At 41.0% G+C, this 22,692-nt stretch overlaps 1 protein-coding gene across 1 annotated transcript; it reads left to right on the top strand.

The window, feature by feature from the left end:
• The first annotated feature begins 15,729 nt into the window (after positions 1-15,729).
• UCN3 (urocortin 3) lies at positions 15,730-18,398 on the top strand. The gene is made up of 2 exons (XM_081047967.1): positions 15,730-15,908; positions 17,691-18,398. The coding sequence occupies exon 2, from the start codon at positions 17,697-17,699 to the stop codon at positions 18,180-18,182; it is 486 nt and encodes a 161-aa protein (XP_080904093.1). The 5' UTR covers positions 15,730-15,908; positions 17,691-17,696; the 3' UTR covers positions 18,183-18,398.
• Positions 18,399-22,692: the final 4,294 nt, after the last annotated feature.

Raw genomic sequence — 22,692 nt, 5'->3', positions numbered from 1 at the left:
GATATAAAATCTACTTTTAAAACCCCAGCGTGTTCCTTTTCCAAATGGGACAATTAACCAGTTCTATAATTTTGAAATGACAAAGCAGGGCGTCTCTGAAGCACTTCCTTTGTTGAAAACTGAAACATATTTATTACTGACATTTAAGGTTTTCTCCCACCTACTCCCTTTTTGCAAATATTTCTGAAGAAAATTCACTTCTGGACAGATTTATCCTCATTTACATCTAATTCTCCTCAGACTACACTCAGTGGAGGAGTGTCAGAAAAGGTTAGGGCACTGGAGAAATGTGACAACCGAAGAATCAAGCAAATGTAGAGCGTTAATCGACAATTAGTCAGAATGAAGAAAGAGACAAGGGAACCAGATGCTTGTTCTAACATGAGGCAAAAAACTATCCATTTGGGACTGATAATTGCAAAGAACAGAGAAAAAGGATTACCTGTCTGGGGCTCCAGCTCTATGCACACACAGCAAGACAGCAAAAAACTCTAAGGTAACACCTGAACAGGTGATCACAACAAGATGACACTCATTAATAGGGTCAGAACCACAGCATTCCCAACTCGCCTGGGGAAATATAGCTTCCTTTCACTCAGCGTCATTCTAGAATAGAATGCTTCTAAAGCTCCTGCTACCATAAGTGGTACTGTCTATGAATCTAATAAGTAACCCTAGCAAGAAATTGGCACTTAAGGGCCATCTGAGAGCCTGTGCCAACCCAGCCATTTAATGAAATCAAATTATCTGAAACAACCTTTCCTTTATGTGCACAAGAGCCTCTCCCCATAGAACACTTGGCTGATACAACCACAGGTATGGCTGGTGCTGGACTCCTATAATATCTCCTATCCATAACCACCAATCTCAAAGTTCTTGGTCTCAGGGCTCCTTTACACTCTAAGGAGAATGACAAACAGCTTTTGTTGATGTGAATTACATCTATCAATATTTACCGTAATCAACATTAAAACAGGCAAATTTTTAAACTAAGTATTAATTCATTTAAAAATAACAATAGCAAACCTATCACCTGTTAACATAAATTAAAACATCTTGTGGAAAATAACTATATAATCCAAAATAAGAATTAAATTTAGTGAGAAGAGTGTCATTGTTTTATAGTATTGCAAATCTTTTTAACATTTGAGAAAGTTCTTTTATAAATATTGGATCCAAGTGCTTTGTCAGACATGTGATTTGTAAATATTTTCTTCTTATCTGTGTCTTGTCTTTTGATTCTCTTATTAGTGATCTTTGAAAAGTAGGTCTCAATTTTGATGATGTCTAATTTACCATTTTTCTCAACGGATCATGCTTTTGGTGTTGTATCTCAGAAATTTTTGCCAATCCCAAAGGCAGAAAAAGTTCTTTCCCATGTTTTCTTCTGGAAGTTTTATAGTCTTAGGTTTTTATCCTCATTTACTTTTACAATTTAATAATCATAGACCTAATTTACAATTAGGCCTATGATTCACTTTGAGCTAATTTTTATATATGGAGTTATGTGTGGATTGAGAGTTATTTTGTTGCCTATGAATATCCAATTTTCCAGCACCATTTGTTGAAAAGACTGTCCATGCTGCATTAAAATTGCCTTTGCTCATTTATTGATCATATATGTATGGGTCGATTTCTGGTCTTAATTCTCTTCCATTAATTTATATGTCTATCTTTTCTCTGAAATCATGATTTCTTGTTTACTGTAGCTTTATATCAAGTAAAGCCAGTCCTCCAACCTCTTCATTTTCAAAGTTGGTTCGGGAATTCTAGCTTCTTAACATTCCATATACATTAGAATGTATATGGAATGGAAAAAGAGTTCATCAATTTTTTAAAAAATCCTGCTGAGGTTTTCATTGCAATTTTGTTGATTCTATAAGTCAGTATGAGGAGAATTTCTATTTTACTATACAGTCTTCCAATCCATGAACATGATATATCTCTACATTCATTTAGGTATTTGAGTTCTTTCATTGGTGTCTTAGTTATCAGCATACAAATCTCAAACCTAATTTGTTAGTTTTATGTCTAAGTAGTTTTTATTTTGAGTACTACTTTAAATGGTACTTTTTATTTCAATTTCTAATTGTTCATCACTAATATATAGAAAGACAATTAATTTTGTATGTTGACCTTGTATCTTGTGCTTTTACTAAACTAACTGATTGGTTTTAGCTTTTTTATGTAGAATCTTTGGGATTTTTAACACAGAAACCATGTAATTTATGAATATTGTTTTATTTCTTCCTTTACAATGTATGTTTTTATTTCTTTTTCTTTCCTTACTATTGTGATTATGACTTCTAGTACATTAAATAGGAAGAGTGACAGCAGACAGCCTGTTTTTTTCCCAATCTTAGGAGGAAAGCGTTCAGTTTTCACCATGAAATATAATGTTAATGTAGATGACATTTATTAGGTTGAATAAGTTCTCTTGTATTACCAGTTTGTTGAGACTTTTTTTTCTTAATTATGAATGGATGCTGAATTTTTCCAAAGGTGTCTTCTGCATTATTGAGACGATCATATTGTTTTTCTTCTTTAGTCTGTTGATATGGTTAATTACATTTATTAATTTTCAAATGTTGGACCAGCTGTGCATTCCTAGGGTAAATTCTACTTAGGCATAATGTATTGCCCTTTTAAAATATATTGTTAGATTTGATTTGTTAGTATTGATTTGAGGATTTTTGCATCTATGTTCATGAGGGATATTGTCTGTAGTTGTCTTTTCTTGTGGGACTTATAGAATGAGTGGGAAGTGTTCCCTCTTCTTCTATACAGGACTTGTTATACAGGGTGAGTTCCCTCACTCTTCTATACAGGGTGAGTTAACCAAGGCACCCAAAGTGCAATCTTTATAGTGGCAGTCCCTCACCGGGGCTGACCCTGCACTCACATAAGTGGTTTTTTTTGCTCACTCTAGTCCAAGCCCTGCTTCTATATTCTGGAATAGTTTGTGTAGGACTAGTATTATTTCTTTTTTCAGTGTTTGATAGCATTTTCCTGTGAAGCTATCCTGGCCTGGAGAACTTTCTTTGTTGGAAGTGTTTTAACTACAAATCAGTTTCCTTACTTTATATAGAAATATTCCAGGTATCTCTTTCTTCTTGAATGAATTGTGGGAGTTTGTGTTGTTCAACAAATTTTTCAATTTCATCCAAGTTTTTGAATTTATGGGCATGTATTTGTTTGTAATATTCATTATTACACTGAAGGGTCAATAACAATATCCCTTTTTCATTCCTGATATTGGTAATTTGTGTCCTCTCTTTTTTCATGGTCAGTTTAGCTAGAGGCTTATCAATTGTGTTATCTTTTAAAAGTACCAGCTTTTATTTTCATTGATTCTCTCTTTTTCTACTCTGTTTTATTTATGTATGTTCTTATCTTTGTTATATAATCATTTTTGGTTGCTTTGGGTTTAACTTGAATTTGTTTTTCTAGTTTTGTATTTTAAAAAATGAATAGAAGCATGTCAAAGGACACAGGAACTAGCTTGAAGGGTCACCACTGGACACATTTTGAATAATTTGAGAATAAAAAATATAGTAATGGATTATGACACATGGAATTTTAAAAATAATTTATATGTCTGTGGTGATATTCAGACATGAGGGAGGGAGAGGGAGAGACAGAGGGGGAAAGAGAGAGACAGACAGAGAGAAACAGAGAGAGAGAGAGAAGATGAGGGATAGGGAATTCTCTGTAGGAGAGTGCCAGTCAATAAATGTAGAAGGAATTGTGGAATTTGAAAATCACCATTTGCAATCCCCAATGTTATAATTTATTCAATCAAATGTTGTCAATAAATGCTAAAACCATTGGGTGAAAGGTTATTGGAAAACAGGATATTCACATGCTGTCAAAATATCAACATATAAGTTATCGATTAACTAGAAAGGAGAAAAGTTATCTTAAAAGGGAGAAATCTAACAAAACGATCTTAACTAAGTGATCAAAATTAAAATGAACATAATGGAATAAACCCTTATCATACACTTCTAAGAAGTACATAACATCACAAATGTGGTAATCTTGATAAAAATGCTAAACCTGAATCTACACATGAGGAAATGAACAAATCCAGAATGTGGGGCATTCTACCAGTTACCTGGCCTGGATTCTTCACACACACACAGACATACACACACACACACACACACAAAATCACAATGTCAACAATTGGTGAATTTAGGTAAAGTGTACACCAGTGTTCATTAAACTCTTGTGTCTGCTTTTCTGGAGATTAGAAAATTTTTCCAAATAAAATGTTGGGGATGAAAAACCTGCGCATAGGGAGTCATTTGGGCAACTCACTTATTTCACAAAGGAGGAAGTGGAGTTACCTTCATTGCAGAGACTGACAAACCGGCCATCTCTTCAATAAAAAAGTTTGGATGTTTGAAAATAAGCCTAGGTGAAAAGGATCAGCCAGTGGGCAATGAACAATGAATTATTGCTCGGGGAAATCTCATTTTCACTTCTGAGCTGCTGCAGAAAGACTGTAGAGAGCAAAGGTGTGCTCATTAGCAGTGCAAGTTCAGCCCAGATTTCTCTGCATTCTGTAAGTCAGCAATCTTTTCTGCAAACACTGGGACCTGAGCGCCTGCCTGCTGCTTATCAAGATGACTTTTCAAACCTCTCTTTCCCACAGGGGAACTGAGGAACCCCGTGAAGCTCCGTGAGCCATGCCCTGATACAGAGTGTGAAATGGGAATAGTAACGTTATTATTCTCCTGACAGAGTGAAAACCTAAGCCTCTGCTGAGCAGAAACAGAAGCAGACTTTTTAAATGTTTGAACATGCAGGGGGCGGGGGAGGCAGCATATAAAATATCTATGCCCTGGCTGTAAATGCATGGAACCCAAGTGTTCCCAGGCTACAAACCCATGCCCGTGCTCTGGTCTGAGTGACTGGGACTTGCGGTACCACAGGGCCCCCAAGGCCCAAGAAGCTATTTCTGGGGATGTCTTACGTGAACTACTGAGCAATACTTTTTATTTTTCTGCTTCCAGCCCCCCCATAATAACATAGACATCCTTCACTAAGCTACAGAACCTAATGGGACTAAAGTAGCATTATTCCCCTCAGCTTTCGCTGTGGTGAAGTCAAACTGGGTTCCACAAAGAATCAAAAAGCCGATGGTTTCTAATCTTCTTGAGAGGCTCACTTCCGGTTCAATTGCCTGAGTCTGCAAACTTGTCTACTTTATTATATTTATTACTTTATTATATTCCTATAATAAAGCCACTTGTTAGCGCTTCCCGTAGCTGTTTTTCTCACCTGGGACTCTGGTTAAAATACAGATACTAGTTCATTAGGTCTGGGAGCTGAGATTATGCATCTCTAGCTACCTCATGTGGGGGTGCTGATGCTGCTGGTGCACGGCCCACATTTGGAGCAACAAGACTCCTATGGTACTTAGTATTAAGTACTAAGTATTACCACTAAAAACTTAGTACAAATACTAAGTGCTATAATACCCAACACCTATGTTCCTTGTACTTAGTAGATATCCAATAAACATGTTTTGGAGGGGTGACTGAATTTATTGACTGTTTCTATAATACTAGAATGAAGAAAACAGGTTTGTCGAGGTATCTGCTTTTCATCCTACTCATGTTCGTCTTCTTTCTTGGAGCAAGGAGGCTGGGGCATTAAGTGGTAGCAGAACTGGCAAGAGGGTGTGTATCTTTAGACCTGTGAAGAAAAACAAGAAACAGCAGCAACAGTTGAGGGCCTTTCCCATTCCTCCCCGTGGTCTGGCAATGCAGAGTGCCCCTGTTTTTCCTACTTGTAGTGGTTCCCCTCTTACCCTCGTAACAATTACAGGCCAAAACTGAGATTTATTTGTTGATTACTCTCCCTACTTTGTGTATCTTGAACATACACACATATGTACACAAGCATACTTCTTTTAATTTAAATTGCTCCTTCTGCTTCCATAATGGAAATTAATTATACAGTCTTATATTATCGCAAGCAAGCTATTAGAGATAGTTTGCCTTCTAACCTTGCCCTAGATCTGCAGAGAAAAAAAACACACGTTCTTCATCCTTCTTGATTATTAGAGATAAAATGTACTCTCAATGTAATCCGACTCGCTACACTTGTCTTTTTGAATAAATATCTAATAATCTCTCATTTTTATTTCATTTCAATCATATTATCTTCAATTATAGGCTCCATGTCTAAAACACTCACTCCCTCTCAAGGCAAAGTACTGTTTCCTCCTTGGGGTCAGATATGCAGCGCATCTAGCTTTGGAAAAAGTAAGACCCTCCAGAATATTCATGTTGGGAGGCTGAGCTTCGACAATAACCTGTGTGTAACCCTAAGTAATTTAACACATCTGTGCCTCAGTTTCTTCTTCTGAAAAACGAGGAGACTGAATGAGATTATGACGGCTCTCTTAGGCCAAACATTCTATGATTCTAGAACAGATCACAGAAACAAAAGCGTTGAAAATACCTAAAATATATCTCTTCAGGTATATGTGATTGATTGAAACTATATATATATATATATAATATATTATATATATAATTTTGTTATTTCTACTTTCTTCTGGATTTTACAGATTAAAACATATACCTCACAGGTCATCATCGCTCCTAGGAATTAGGTTTCTGTGAGTCTCTGGTCACGTTTTCATCAACTGACCAATACAGCACCTTATCCTATTACCTAGAGCTTTTCTCTCCTCTCTTAATGTGGACACCAGAATTTAAGCACCTGTAATAGTGAAACTTTACAAATAAAAGTATCATTATCTATTGAGGATCTATTGAGGAAACCTTCTCAAGTATAAATACCCATTTTGATCTTTGGAGTGCACTTTTGGGTCCATCTTTCAGATGGAAAACTGAAATCCTACCATGTTTCTTCACTCATTGTAGAAGTAAGTTTATACTCTCAGGACTATAGGTTTCCAATATGTAGTAAGCACACAGTAATGAGTCCTGCCCCACTGGTGCTACCACAAATGTTCTTTTTAGAGGCTAAGGATTAGGATATTTTTAAAAAGATCCTGCTTCTACGACAAAGAATTTTCTCCATATTATTTGCTCTCTACTGTCCGAGCAATCAATATTCCTTGTATGGATTACAGTACATGTTCTTTACCACAGTTACAATAAGGAAATTAATTGCTCTGCAACCAAATGGGATTTCTAAGGAAATGAGGGAGAGAGTTTACTGAGCAAAGGTCTTGCTCACACACATCTATGTAATATGTGTATATTTAGAGGGATATTATTTTGATGTATTAAAGTCTTTTTTTCCCCTCATGACAGCGCATTTTTCTTTCCCCATCTCCCATTTAATCAGTTTAGCTAGCCTCTTGTCAGTTACTTAAGGGAGGGATGGGACACATATAAATGAGAAGTCTTCTTGGCTTTGGTTTCCAGAGACTCAAGCATAAGAGAGAACAGAGGGGACATTTTGGCATTAATAAAACAACAACCATAAAGAGTCAAAGTAAGGGTCTCCCCTACAAAAATTTCACAGGTTAAAAGTAGATGGTGCGTGGGAGGGAAATGGGATACAAAGGGGAAGGGGAAGAGAATAGAAAGGTTAGTGGGGCCCAACAGGAAACAGAGACGTCATGGCAAAGCAACACAGGAGTCCAGACTCAATTTAAGGAGGCACCCTCATCTCCTGCCCCCAGGACACAGCTAGCTGTCTTTCCCAGCTCTTATCTCCTGGCTGGTAGAAATCACATTCCAATTTAATGTAGGCTTCATTTAACCATTTTAAACTGATCTTAAAGATTATTCCTGGGCATATCCCCGATTCTTGAACATGTATCTTGACCTTTATCTATGACTGTTTTTTAAAATATTTGGAGAAAAGAAATTACTGAGTAAAAAGATAAATAAACTTTTTAGAGATTCTTAACGAAATCATTTCAGAAAATTTTTTTGGTACCACCTGCAGTGTCTGAAAGGTGTTCAGCCTCATTAATACGAATAAAATCAAATTAAAACAAAAGAGAAAACATTTTTATAACTTTAATTTTCAAAGTTGGCAAGGGTATGGAGAGATAGATTCTCTCACACTGTGACATTATTGACTGAAGTTAATGGACCTTTTATTTCAGTTGCCAAGAAGGAAGGGAGGGATTTACATCCCGTAAGCACCTTTCTTAGGCTAGGTACTGGGCTAGGTGATAACAAACACTATCTCACTTAATTCTCCCAACAACCTAACATGGTGTGTATAATTATCCTCACTTTTTCTGACAAAGAATCTGAGACTCGAAACTCGAAAACACTGGCCAAAGATCATCCACATTAAAATCTAGCAGAGCCAGTTTGTAAAATCAGACTTGTCTGATTTCAAAATGAGAGGTCTTTTCATGGCATAGTTTTGACTTTCCCCAATAGGACATTATTTAACCTAGAACAGCACTGTCCAATACGAATATAATGTGACAACGTTATATGTAATTGTTCAATCTAATTGTAATTGTTATATGTTATATGTAATTGTTCAATCTAACAATCTAACTTGTTCAATCTCCAAATTTTTTTAAAGTAAAGAAAAATAAGTCAAATTAATTTGAATAATGTATTTTTACTTAATCCAGTATATCCAAAATACTATCGTTTCAACATAGAAAAATACTATTGTTTCAACATAGAAAAATTTTAAAAATGATTAATGAGAAATTTACATTTTTTTGTACTGAGTCTTTGACACCAAGTGTCTCACACTCAGAACCATCTCAATTTAGATCGATCACCTTTCAAGTGCTTGATAACAACATGTGCCTAGTGGCCACCACACAGGATAGCAAGAGCTACAACATCAGAGCAAACTTTTCTTAGAAAGGTTGTGATAAAGAATTCTCATTATACAAGCCCAGGGGAGTTGACTAGGTAGCCCAGCCTTCCAAATCATGGAGGAAAAAAGTTCTACCATTCCAAACCAAATGTCTTAATTTCACCAATCCATTATTCAGTTTTTACAAGGAGCCAATTTTGCATTCTAAGCATTTTAAAGTTTTCATTTCCACATTGATTTATCTCAGGGAGGTTGTGCCCCTGTATAGTGCTGTTGGCAGGGGTCTCAGTTCTAACAACTAAACTGAGAACTGAGGATCTCAGTTCTAACAAGATCCTCTCCCCTGATCCCAGGAGGTTGTTAAAACCAATGTCCCTAAAACCAGGAGCAGGAATCTTTCCCCATGAGTTGAGGTGCTTCTAACTTTGATTTTTAGTTCCCTCATGTGCTGGCAGTGGAGGATACTCTCCACCCCCTTTTTCCTTGCAAACTCAGAAATGCATTTAAAAATGATGTATTTTTATCCAGAATTTCTATGTGCTCATGGTTAGAGGGTTTAGATTATCGCAGTCTATTATCTTGCCCAAATCAAGAAGTTCTTATATCTCTTCTGTTCTTTCTATTGTACTAGTAGAGAAGCAGAAAGATAAAGGGAACTTGGTGTTACAAAAGAAAAACCTTCGATTATAGCTTCTGATTTCTTGTTTTCATTCATTCACTCATCACATACAACTGACCTTCATTATTCACAGATTCCCTAATATAATTATACAACTTGCTTACTGTATTGTATATATAATATTGTAACATATTGCTATATATATAATATATATAATATATGTATATGTATATATAAATTTTTCTGTAAATTATGATGTTTTAGAGTCTTCTCATGGAGCAAGCCAATTCTTAGAGACAGCACAGGGCCCAGCCAGGAGCAATCTATCTGCAGACTAATCAATCTGGAGCCAGCCCTCCTCTATCTAGTCCATGCACCTCAGGAGGCAATATTCTTCTGCGTTAATCATCCCAAGGCCAGCTGCCAGGCCAGTAGGGACCACCCTTAGAGCCCAAACCAGCTGAAATTATTTAAACTAGCCAGTCCTAAGCTCTTTACCCTGCTTTGCTATGCCTTTCCTGCAGAAACCCCAGTGAAACTGTGACTGAGGCTCTCCCTGGGGCGGGTGTCTGCCTCGGGACCGGCCTGGGGCTTCCCCACGTGGACCTGTGTGGTGGGCAGGCCTCCTGTCTCCAGCACCATGAGTGTAATAAACTATTATTTCCTGAGCCCCTCCTCTGTCTCCTTTTGTGGCTCCACCTGACTGGCCATCTCACGAAAAAATGCAAAACACTTTTTACAGTTTATCTGTAACTCCAAAATTAATACCTGCGACACTTTCACCGTCATTGAGGGACATGCATACATGCAGAGTGGTGAAAATTTTGAGTCACCCAACACATTTCCCAGCTAAGGTAGAACAAGGCAATGCTCTGCCTTCTGGTTTCAGCTCCAACTGTAAATAGGGTCCTTTTTGCAGTTACTTATTACCATGTGTTTTGCACTTTTGTGCTTTTTGTTGGTGATTTCACTGCTGAAAGTGGCCCCTGAAGAGCCGTGTATTGTTCCTAAGTGCAAGAAAGCTGTGATGTGCCCTGTGGAGAAAATATGTGTGTTAGACGAGCTTCGTTCAAGTATGAGTTACAGAGCTGTCAGCCACGAGTTCAATGTTAACGAGTCAATAATATATGTTAAGTTTTCTTTAAACAGAATTGCACATAAAATAAGGGATTGAGCAGTTGTTGAAAATGTGACCAGAGACTCACAGAAACCTAATTCCTAGGAGCAATGATGTAGTATTTGCCAATTCACTGTTCACGAAACTGTACAGACCACAACTGCCTTGAATAAGGAGAAGCCACTTCACTTATTGAGTCTCTGCTAATGTTCGCCACTGTGTAAATTGTACCTGTCCCTGGGGATTCAGGGCTAGAAAAATCTCAGCCTCAGGCTGCTTGCAGACAAACAGACAAATATAGGAATAGACCATAGCCAGTTCCAAAGCCTAAGCTTGCCAAGAGAAATGGATTCAAATTCACAGCAGATCAGAAATACTGGTTTTATTTTTATTCATTGATTGAGCATTGTACCTGATTAGCCTGCAGGCGCGTACATAGAGCCTCCAAAACACAGTGGTAGGGGAGGCAGCTAGAAGAGACAGAGTGGCAAAGGTGAGTTTATTGCACTTGGAAGAACTGTGGTCACTTTGGCCGCCGTTACTCCTGACTTTGTGTCTCCATGGAGAACCGTGGAGAACTCACAAACCTGGACCTCTGTCTGGCACCATGCCCAGTCTGTTGCTTGTGTAGGAGTTTTAAAGAGTTTATATATTTTTTTGTCACTAGAGAAAACATGTCCTCTGAGTGGATCTGTTAGTAGTGATCATTTTATCTGCACATCAAGTAAATAGAGCACTGTGATTGCGCCCAAGTTTGGGAAGGTGGCAGTGGGACAGACATGCAAGGCTATCCAAGAAGGCAGATGTCCTCCCTTATCCTGGAGAGAGACAGAAAGCTTTTGATTCTTTTTCTTGTGGCCCTGATGGAGACAGCTGCCTCTCACCCGTAGCCCCTAGGAGCTTTGCTCTATGAATCAATCAGCCACCAAAAGTCCATTAGAGAGGACCATAAAAGGTCTGATGACTCATCAGTGCACCTGGACATGGCGACATGCCGGAGCTTTCCCTACCTGTTTCCATGGCTGCTGGTTTCAAGGTGGATGCAAAGTCCCGTGTAAAACAATTTCTGATAGGTCTGGAGAGGAAGTATTGGACAGCTTTTATCAGAAAGGACTGGACACGGCTGTAGTGTAATGGGGACGCTATTACTGCAGAACTACTAAGTGTTAATCATAACACGTCAGGAGAAACGTGAGCCAAAACAAGGGTCTCCCCCACCCAACAGACCAGAACAATTTCCCCTGGTTATTCGTGGGCTCTGCTCATTTTTTTGTGGGATGCAGCGAAAGCAGTGCTTGGAGGGCAAAGTGTAGTTTTAAATGATTATATTATAAACTAATAGAGGAAAACGTGAAAATGAAGAATTAGTCAATCCAGCAGAATACAGAAAAGGAAAAACAGGAATAAACAGAAAAAAACAAAAAACAAAACGGGGCACATAGGAAGCACAATGTAATAGGGCAGAAAATAATACAAATACATCACTATCACTATTAGTATAAATGTGTCAAAGGCCTTGTTAAAACAGAGATTATTAGATTAGATTTTTCAAATTTAAATATATACCATTTACAAAAGAATTTTGACACAGAAAAGACTGGAAAAACTCACCAAGCCAATGTTAACCAAGAGAAAACTGAAATAGCTATTTTGACATCAGGTAAATCAGACTGTAAGACAAAAGTGTTATTTGGCATCAAGGGGCTTACAGCGCATGGCTGTCCCACTGCCACCTTCCCACTTGGGCGCAATCACAGTGCTCTGTTTACTTGATGTGTATATAAAATGATCACTACCAACAGATCCACTCAGAGGACATAAGTTTTCTCTAGTGACAAAAAAAAAAAAAAACGAAACTCTTTAAAACTTCTACACAAGCAACAAATGAGGTAAAGGACCATTTGTATGCACCTAGCACTCCAAACATATGATGCGAAAATGGACAGACTTAAAGAAATTTACAAACACAGTGGGAGATTCACACACACTCTTCAACAACCAAGGAGTCAAGTAAACTAAAAATCAGTAAGAGAAAACAAGGGGAGAATTGAAAAATAAGGATAATAATAATGTTCTGTGTCCAGGTAAACGTTGATCGATTTCTTACAAATACTATTTTGACATCAACCTTGTTAGAAAAATAGGGAAGGTACACTAATCTATCTTTCATAAAACCAGAAACAAGAGCAGATAGAGAATCTAAGTGACAGTCCCAGTCAAACAGCCAAGCTAGCAACAGAAGCAGAAGTGCAAACTCTCTTTGCTGACACCAAGACAAAACCTCTTTCTTATAAATCAAGTGTTCGTACAGTTCCCTAATTCCTATTCCTATCTTTCTCTTTTATGGCCTAGCACAAACGTTGAGAAAATACGTTATACGAAAGTGCTTTGAGCACTTTGCAGAAATTAGTTTTATAACTATAAGCCATTCATTTCTGATCAGCTTTTTTCTTCCCACCCTGGCCCTCCATACTCTGTACAGACTATTTACATCCCTGAACAACCTTTCTATGCTGAATCCACAGAAGATACCAATGGCTCACATGGCCAGAAAAAGAGCAAGCAGAGCAGAATGCTACACGCACACTTCAGTGAGGGCGAGAAGGAAAATAAACGATGGTTTACTGGAAATGACACCCTGGGAATTTTTGCTCACCAATCATCCTGTTTCTGCCCAAGACTATCTCCAACCCTCCATCAAATGCAGCTACAAGATGTTTTGAGTTGCAAAGCAAATAGGCTACTTCTTGAGGTTTCAATCACAAGTACCTTTAGGACTGCCCCCTTCCTCACCACCCAGGTCTGTGAGGATCCTGTGGAGAACCCTGACTACTCCATGCGGAAGCTTCTGGGAGCATAGGCCAGTCCCAAGGCCGACCCAAGATGGGCCATTGGAAATCCATGGGCCTGCCTGTCTGGAGGAGTGTGTGGTGGGCTTAGAAAATAGCCCCCCACACCAAGATGCTCAGTCCTGTGGAGCTTTGGCTTCGGCTGTGGGGTGGGGAGGGTGAGTAGGTTTTCTAGGAAGTTGAGAAGAGACAGGGCAGATTGGTAAGAAAAGAAGTCAGTGTTTATTGTCTCTTTTTTTCTTTTCTTTTTAAAAAAAGAATTTTATTGGGGGCAGTGTGTTTCTCCAGGACCCATCAGCTCCAAGTGAAGTCATCCTTCAATCTAGGTGTGGAGGGCGCAGCTCAGCTCCAAGTCCAGTCACCATTTACAATCTAGTTGCAGGGGGCGCAGCCCACCATCCCATGCGGGAATTGAACCGACAACCTTGTTAAGAGCATGTGCTCTAACCAACTGAGCTAACCAGTGTCCCTATTGTCTCTGTCTAAATCCCATACTCTAGGGCAGTAGTTCCCAACTGGGGGCAATTTTTGCACCCAAGGCATATATCTGAAGACGTTTTTAGTTGTCACAGCTGGCAGAGGAGGATGTACTACTGGCATCTAATAGGTAGAGGGGTGCTGCTAAACACGCTACAATGCTCAGAACTGCCCCCCACAGCTGTATCTGGCCTCAAATGTCAACAGTGCTGAGGTTGAGAAACCCCGCCCTAGGAATACCAATGGTTGGGGTTGGTATCTTCACAGGACTGCCTCCCGGGTACTTCAGAGCTCAGAAAGGCAGCAAAGGGAGTTAAACTCATTTTTGCAATTATTACCCTCAACCTACACAAATTCCATTACTGCCTAGTTATCTGAAATGGAGGGTGGGAAGGAAGCTGCCAAGGACTAGAATATATGTATGAATGAATAAATGAATGAATGAATGAATGAATTAATTAATTAATTAATTTTGATTAGATCTCCTAGTTTCGTGTGTCCAGTAATCTCAAGAATCCCAGCAGACAGCTCCGGAAGAAAAAGTAGAGTGAGGTCTAATTCCTCACATCTGTGATGAAGGCGGAAGCTGCAGGGGGCTTGGAGTCCCGCTTGACAAAGATCTTCCATTTGTTCCACAAAATGCGTGTGAGCATTAAAGAGTTCCCATAACTCCAGAAGTCCACTTAACTCTTCATCTGGAGGAATTTCAAAGGAGAGGAGTGCCCATCCAGGATGGGGGTTGTGGTCTAGGAGGAAAGCCGGGAGAGAACATGGGTCTTGCGTGGCCCTTCAGAGGGGACGATTAAGCCCGAGGTTCCAGGTGGATGTAAAAAGACCTTGAGGCCCACGTGGGACCTGGATTCTCACACTGACTTTGTCACCAAGTGCCTGTGTGATCTCTGGCAAGTCACTTCTTTCATAACCTCAGTGTCCTCATCTGTGATATAAGGGCTCACTTGCTTTAATTACATTTAAAATAAAATCCAAACCCTCTAGCCCGCCAAGTACTTTAGAGTACTTGCCAGTGTGCACCAGCCTCCCAAGCCCTGGGCCCTGCCTATCTCCCACCCACCTTCCTACCCACCAATCCCTCTCATTGTGTTGGTTCTCTCCATCCAAACCTCCTTTCTGTCTGAAACCCTCTGATCTACTCTCGGGGCACAAGTCACCTCTCTTGAGTCTCCAGGACAGGGATACTCTTCTGTGCTGTGGCATTTGCTCTGTGTTTACATATCTTTCTAAACTGCAAATGCTCTGTAAGAACACAGGCCGCAACTTATTCCTTGAATTCCTGAGGGCCTGGCCATACCTGGCACCCAGCAGGTATGGTACCCAACACCAAAATGTTGGCAGGCTGGATGAATAAATGGGTAGAATTCAAGTGCTTTCCCATCAAAGGCTGTAGGTGCATTGTGTCTGCCCCTTCGCAAGCCCTTTGAGAAGACATATTGAGCTTTCTGAGAAAACACTGCATGTCAGAACCCACAAGAATTACAAGACAACAGGTGACCTTCAAGCATCCTTCTCTACCTTCAAAGCAGGTCCTGATTCTAGATTTCCAAAAGGTGGGTTAGGGGGATGGGGATGTAGGAAGGTTGAAATTAGTAAGAACTAAGATCAGTAATAAAACCCTTCAAAGAAACTGCCTCTCAGTTTAACGGTGTTTTTTCTTTTTATCAATGAAGCAAGTTGCTAGGGCAGAAGGGGAAGGGGGAGGTGGGGAGGGCTGGGAGGGAAGATTGGTGGGAGGGGTCAAGGATAGAGTGCCTGTCATCTCCATGACGCGGACAGCTGGTTCTGCTTGTATTTTAAACAATATTGCATCCCAGTGTAGACACTACGTCTGGAATTACGACCCACCCTGTGATCTATCACTTTTATATACACACGAGGGAGTGGAGCGGTCTCCATAGAGAGGAAACAATACAAGAAAAGGAGCCAGCGACCCCAGCAGAGACAGAAGTTCAGGGGGATGGTCCCAGGGCAGACCTCCTGGTCCTGAAGCTGTGCCTGCATCCCTGAGCATCTCCACTCCAGAGGGAAGTCACTCTCGGTAAGATTTTGGTTGGGGACTTCTTTATGAAGGATAAATATATTTGCCCTAAATTAGACAGGAGGTGCTGGGGACTGGACATGGCTGAGAGATGAGAGCTGCGAGACAGTGTTGAACACCACAGTGCTTGAAATAAAGAGAAATGGCCCCAAAGAGACCATGGGGAAGTTTCTTAGGGGGCAAAATGATCCTCTTTGTTGGTACAGAGACACCTGCTTTGCAAAAGGTAATAGATCAGAGACAGAATGGGTTCTTAGAAATCTATTTTTCTAAACAGAATTCACTTGTGAACGTGAAAAGCAGCCCTCAGTAATAGTTTACAAATGGGGACAGGGGCTGGGGGAGGAGCGGAGGGACAGGGATAGAAACTACAGGATTGTTCCCCACCGCCTGCAGGAGCAGGAGGATGCCTGCATTCATGGCTTTCATGTGCCAGCATCTCTCACCTTCTCATCTCCCTTCATTCTCTCAATATACCTGTGAGGCAGGTAATGCCTCCTTTTTAGGATGTGGCCACCGAGAGGTTAAGAGATTCACCCAAGGCAGTCAAGGAGGTGAGGGAAGTTTCAAACCCAGGTCTTCTGCCCTCAAAGCCCAGAGTCCTTTGCCCCTTGCTACACTGGCGGAAGGAGACAGATATCTGCAATGACAAGGTACCACCAGTGAAGGGGAGGGACCATAAAGATGGAGGTTTGATGCCCAATTTTCTGAGAAATCCTCTTTGCAATTTTTTCCTCAAACATAGCAATCTAGCAAACACACACACACACACACACACACACACACACACACACACGCACGCATGCACCACTTCTGAGAATGGATTAAATAATACAGCAGTAATATGAATACTGCCAATGACCAGTGTTACCTGTAACATGTCAACTTTTTCTGGCTGTTCTTCCCTCTTCAGGGGACGAGCCCTTCGGTTATTAACCCTCACTGCTCACTTTGAGGGTGATTTGCTTACCGGTGTGTGTGTGTGTGTGTGTGTGTGTGTGTGTTTGTGTGTGTGTGTCACACAAACACTTCCATGAGCCTGCAAAAAGAAAACAGATCACTCTTACACTCATTACTATACCTTTTGAAATGCTTCAATGTTCCCTAGATTCTGCAGCAGCTTTTTTATAAAATTCTTCATTTTTTAAATTCAACTTCTTCACGGTGTTTTCAGACAAACTGAGTAAATGGGGACTAACTCTGCCTTCTCCAGCCTGGGCAAAGCTGTGGAATTGCCAACCCCCCCACCCTCCCACCCACCGCCCTCCCCTCCCCACCCCCCACCTCCACGTAGGTACTCTGAATTTCCAGCTGGCCCAGGTTCCTAGGACAAGAATCTGTCATGGTTCTCAGAAATAAACGTGTATCTTTAAAGCATCCAGAGAAGGTACTGCCGTAACCACCCTAACGAATGGTTGAGTTTCAGGAATCCAAACGGGAAAAGTATAGACATAGAGCTTTACCCAGCAGGTAGCAGGGAGATGTAAACACTTGTGTTGTTTCACTAGAGGTGACAGCCAAAGTTCCCAAAGAATGGAAGAGGGGAAACTTGCTTAGGAATTAGACTTTCATGAGGAGCAAAGGACGTCTTTTCTTTGTAGAGTTTCTTTCCTTTCACCCTGCAAACCCTGCAAAGGCCCAGATGCTGTTGCAGGTCCCAAGACCACACTTTGAGAAGCATTGTCGTAGAACAAAAACAAAGCCCTACAGGATTTGCACCCGTGTCCCTCTGAGCCCTGAGCCCCATCACACCCCTTCCCACGTCCCTCCTTTCCCCCACAGGGAGAGATGCTGGCGCCAGCCCACTTCCTGCTGCTGCTGCTGCTGCTGCTCCTCGGGGCCCCCAGGCAGGGCCTCGCCCATGAGTTGGACAAAGTGGAGTCCACCTTCCACTGCATCAACATGGCCCCGTGTGAGGCTAAGAGCAGCCAGCTGGAGGAGGCAGCCCCACTGAGCAAGAGAGCGTTCCCCTACTTGCCCAGCCAAGACCCGTCCTCAGGAGAGGACGAGGATGAGGACAAGAACAGAAGGACCCTCCCTGGGGGTGGCAGTGAAGCTGGAAGGCCCCGGTACAAGTACCTGCCCCCGGCGCAGCTCAGGCGCAAGCTGTCCCAGGACAGGACCAGGAGTGACCGGCGCTCCAAGCTCACTCTATCCCTGGACGTCCCCACCAACATCATGAACATCCTCTTCAACATCGCCAAGGCCAAGAACTTGCGAGCCAAGGCAGCGGCCAACGCCCAGCTGATGGCACAGATCGGGCGGAAGAAGTAGAAGCGAGGTGGGCAGGAGGGCAGCCCCTCACGGACACGGGCGCAGGCGGTCAGGGCGGAGGGTGAGGCTGTGCCCACCCCACCAGTTTGTATTTTGTGGACAGTCCAGTTTCACAGGCTGCTTCACTGCTAATCCCTCTGATCCTTTCCTGCCTTCAGCCCAGCTTCCTCGTGCTCTGAACATAGACACAGACATGCAGTATTGTCCCACCTTCACCATTCCCAGGCCACTAAGGTCTCTCCCTGTGCTCTGTGTCTCCTTTCTCCTTCCCCACACGTCTCCCTGAGGCCCGCATGCCTAAGAGGGTGCTCCGGGCTCCACACCAGGCCCAGCCAAGGCTGGGAAGCTAGCAGACGCACTGCTTACCATCCCACCACCCGGTCCCCTCCCTACCCTCTCACCCCCATTAAAACCAGCGGCTTCTTGAACTCCTGGCTTGTCTCAGTTCATCTTCCTTCAGCCAGCTGCCTCCAAACCTCTGGGCAGGCGTAGAGGCGTACATGTGAGTTGATCCCCCATCTCTCCCAGGATGTGAATGGTTCTTGGATGTCTTAGAGGGAGTAAACAGCCTGGGAAAGGCCAAGCTGGCAGGACTGTCAGCCATCTTTCAATCTAGAGCTATCTCTATGGCCTGGTCCCATGCAAGGGGCACAGCCAGGCGTCTGTTGCCAGGATGGTAACTGGGCTAGACAGAAGAGGGAATTTTTCCGTTATCCCTCTTGGTACACCTTGCGTCCTCCATGGTCTTTAACTGGTGCCCACTGAACCCATAGTAACTGCCCAGCTGGAAGCTGGGAGGCACTGATACGTGAGGCAAGTCCATGAGTCAGTACCTACGTGAGTAGACAAAACCAAAATTTGAAAAGAAGCAAATTCTGCCAGGGTATATGTAAGAGAGGAAGTGCAAAGTGATAGCAATTAGCATGTAAAGAATATACGATTTTCAGAGACAGAGGGTTTCCCATGAGTAAAATCCACAAACAATGGATATCAGCAAGAACTCTGACGGCCTCTGGCAGCAAAGCCTGAAGGCCAGATTCCCAGAGAGGGGTTGTGGTTCCACTCCTGCATGGTGGTAAGTCATAAATCCGTAGCATGGACTTCCACATGGTAAAATAACCAACAGACACACACACACCAGCAGCTAACGCAGCTGCTGCTGCGTTTGACTTTTGCAGCCGCAAAGTCAAAACACAAATGAACGACATATTTGGAAAAATGTTTGCCACTCATATGAAAGACACGTGGCTTATTAGTCAAATATATAAAGAACTACTAAAAATTGAGAAGAAAAGAACAAACTCAAAAGAAAAGTAAGCACAGACCTGAATAAGGTCCTTGAGAAAATTTGTCAATTAAAATCCTTAAAATAAAATATATTAAATTTATAAGGGCAATATAAAATACTTAAGAATGTTTATCTAAGATTGCAAAGGGGACCAAAAATCCATGAATATTCCCTTTAAACGTAATTATTTAAATTTGCTAGATTTCAAAATAATAAGGTTCAGAAGCTGAATTTAAAAGTTTAAAAAACAATTAGGCTTTTAAATTTTAGTAGATTATTAATTTTTAAAAAGACAAACTTGTAAATGGTCCTTTCTGAGTGTGTGAATGCACACACATGCAAACACACACACACACAATTTCTCTCCAGAACACCAAAACTCATGTGAACTAAGCAGTTATTTAAAGCATTTCACCAGTGCCCTCCAGTGTCTGAAGAGAGAACTAATACATCTACAGTAAAGAAAAAATTTAAATACTTAATAAAAGCCTAATAAAAGTTCAAAGCACTGTGTTGGACATGCACATGGAAAAAAATTTTCATCACTGAGTATTTACTACAATGCTTTCTATATAGTGAGAGATTTCAACCATCCCTGAATACTCAGGTGGGAGGAAATGGACGACACAGACTGCTCTGCTAAACTCAAAGAGGTGCACGGGAGAAGAAGCCCAAGAGGCTACCTGGAACAGGTGACATCTGAACAGGACTGTAGTAGGAATTTCATCTCCTGGTCAGAGGAAAGAAGAGAGACAGAAGTGAGAAGGAGCAAAGGCAGAGGACAGAGAGAAGAATCTGTGCTGGGAAATGGTGAGAGTCGCATTTGAATAGAATGCAGGACAGCAAAGTAGAGGATGGAATTTTAAAGTGTGCAGCAGATTACACATAATGACAAGACAATGGGGAATCACTGAAGCTTTGTATCGGGAGCAGAATAATTCCTTCGGAACATTCAGTCACAGAGTAATGAGTAGGATGGATCAGGAAGACAAAGTAAAAGGCAGAAAAGAATTTAGACACTAGTGTGCTAATTACAGGGACAGAATTTGATGACCTGAGCTAGGATGGCATCAATGGGAAGAAAAGGGATTCTGGAAACATTACAGAAGCAGAATTGACAGGACTTAATTCTATGCAGAGAACAGTCGACAATGAGGGTGTTGCTTAGAATCTGCTTAAAGTGGGGACATGATGACATAAATAAACAAGTAAGAACACCAAAGAAAGAACAGCTTTTTTTTTCTTTTTTTAAGGAAAATGATAAGTTCTTGGAAGAAGTTAAATTTAAATGTAGGCAAAACATCTAGGAGGACAGGTCCAGCATATAGGTGGAAATTCCAGTACAAAACTCAAGAGAGAAGGAAACATAGAGTTTTCACAGTCACCCATGAAAAGCTAATGTGGTTTTGCATAAGACAAATAAAGGCCAGAGGAGAGGACCAAGGTATCTCCATTAGGGGCAGGCAATGGAGAAAACAAATCTGTGGAGAAGTTAAATGAGGAGAACCACAGGAGGCAAAGGAAGAGGTTCAAGAAAAGGTTCAAGAAAAATGAATAACCAAAGGTTTAAGGTAAAAATATCTGAACTCTGAGAAGGTCATTGTTTTGATAAATCAGGGATGATCAACGATCTCCAAGATAATAGTTTCAATAGAATGGAGAGGGCAGAGGGAGGGAAGACACCAAATCACAAAGACTAAGAGTGAGCAGGAGATAAGGTGTAGGAATCAAACAAATATTCTTTTAAAAAGTTGGATGGACTATAAAGAGGTGACAATATTTTACAAGAGTAATAGAATCCAGGGAGTTGATTTTTTGTTTTTGTTTTATAAACAAGGATTTTTCTGGTTTTTTGTTTTTGTTTTTTTGTGTGTGTGTTTTTTTAAAGATTTTATTGGGGAAGGGGAACAGGAGTTTATTGGGGAACAGTGTGTACTTCCAGGACTTTTCCAAGTCGAGTTGTTGTCCTTTCAATCTTGGTCGTGGAGGGCGAAGCTCAGCTCTAGATCCAATTGACATTGTTAGTTGCAGGGGACGCAGCCCACCATCCCTTGCGGGAGTCAAGGAATGGAACCAGCAACCTTGTGGTTGAGAGCCCACTGGCCCATGTGGGAGGAATTGAATGGGCAGCCATCGGCATTAGGAGCTCAGAGCTCCAACCACCTGAGCCACCAGCTGGCCCTGGAGTTGATTTTTTGAATGAGGGACCTCGACGTATAGAAGGGAGAAGAAAAAGAGTCAATGGGGAAACAGAGACAAAAACATAAGAGGGAGACTGAAGGAGCAAAGTCTTCTAGAAGATAAGAGTCATGGGGAGAAGGTGCAAAATAATAAATGGCCTTGGAAAGGAGAGGACTGTCCTCTGGAATACTAGAGGATATGTAAAGATTCAAATTAATTTTAAGGGGAAATCAAGGAAGAACATAAGAAGTTAAAGTCAGATGGATGTGATTTAAATAAAGTAGAAAGTAAGGTCATCTCCCAGTGCTTTTCAATCTAATAAATATTGAGTGCCTACTCTACGCCTGACACTGAGAGACACAGATGACTAAGACCGAGACAAAGATGCCTCAAGCTCACATTTAATTACTGCTCACAGTCCTCAGAGTTATTTCAATCATTAGCTCAGGTGATCTCACTTTTCGAGGAAGAAAAGGCAAATATTCCTTCTTGATCCCAATCCACTTAAAAAAAAACAGTTACAGGAGTTATTCTGTCTAAAGGAAAATGATGCCTCGTGGAAATATGGTGATGCAAGAAGGAATGAGAGTAAGTATGAGAGGAAATCTAAGCAAACATCCACTGTTTCAAAAGCAAGAATAAGAATGTCTTATGGGGTTTAAAATAGGGATGGCATGAAAATACAAAGTGACAATGCACGCAAGTCAGGAGTACAGTAGATGAAGTATCCTGTGGTCTTTTCATTGTCCAGGAATGGGAAGAACACTAACGCATGGTGGATGCAATGAGTCAAGTTTGAATGTTGCAATTTCTAGTGCATTCACTAAAAGAAGTTTTTAAATGAATATTTAATAAGCTAATAGAGAGGAAATCAGAATAATAAGGAAAAATACTTGATAAATCTAATATTTATGTATGGCATGTAGAGGCAAACAACATCACAACTTAATCAACTCTTAGATTCATAAAACCTTGGAATTGGAAAGGGCCTCAGAGATAACCTTGTCCAACAAGCCCAAAGGAGATCCAGCCAAATTCTTG

The sequence above is a fragment of the Rhinolophus hipposideros genome (genome assembly GCF_964194185.1).
Source record: "Rhinolophus hipposideros genome assembly, chromosome: 1".
Classification (NCBI taxonomy): domain Eukaryota; kingdom Metazoa; phylum Chordata; class Mammalia; order Chiroptera; family Rhinolophidae; genus Rhinolophus; species Rhinolophus hipposideros.
The sequence above is the reverse complement of the archived record's forward strand: the minus strand, read 5'-3'. Positions and strand labels throughout refer to the sequence as shown.

Coding starts and splice junctions, on each gene's coding strand:
- UCN3 (XM_081047967.1), top strand. CDS start 17,697: ATGCTGGCGCCAGCCCACTTCCTGCTGCTGCTGCTGCTGCTGCTCCTC.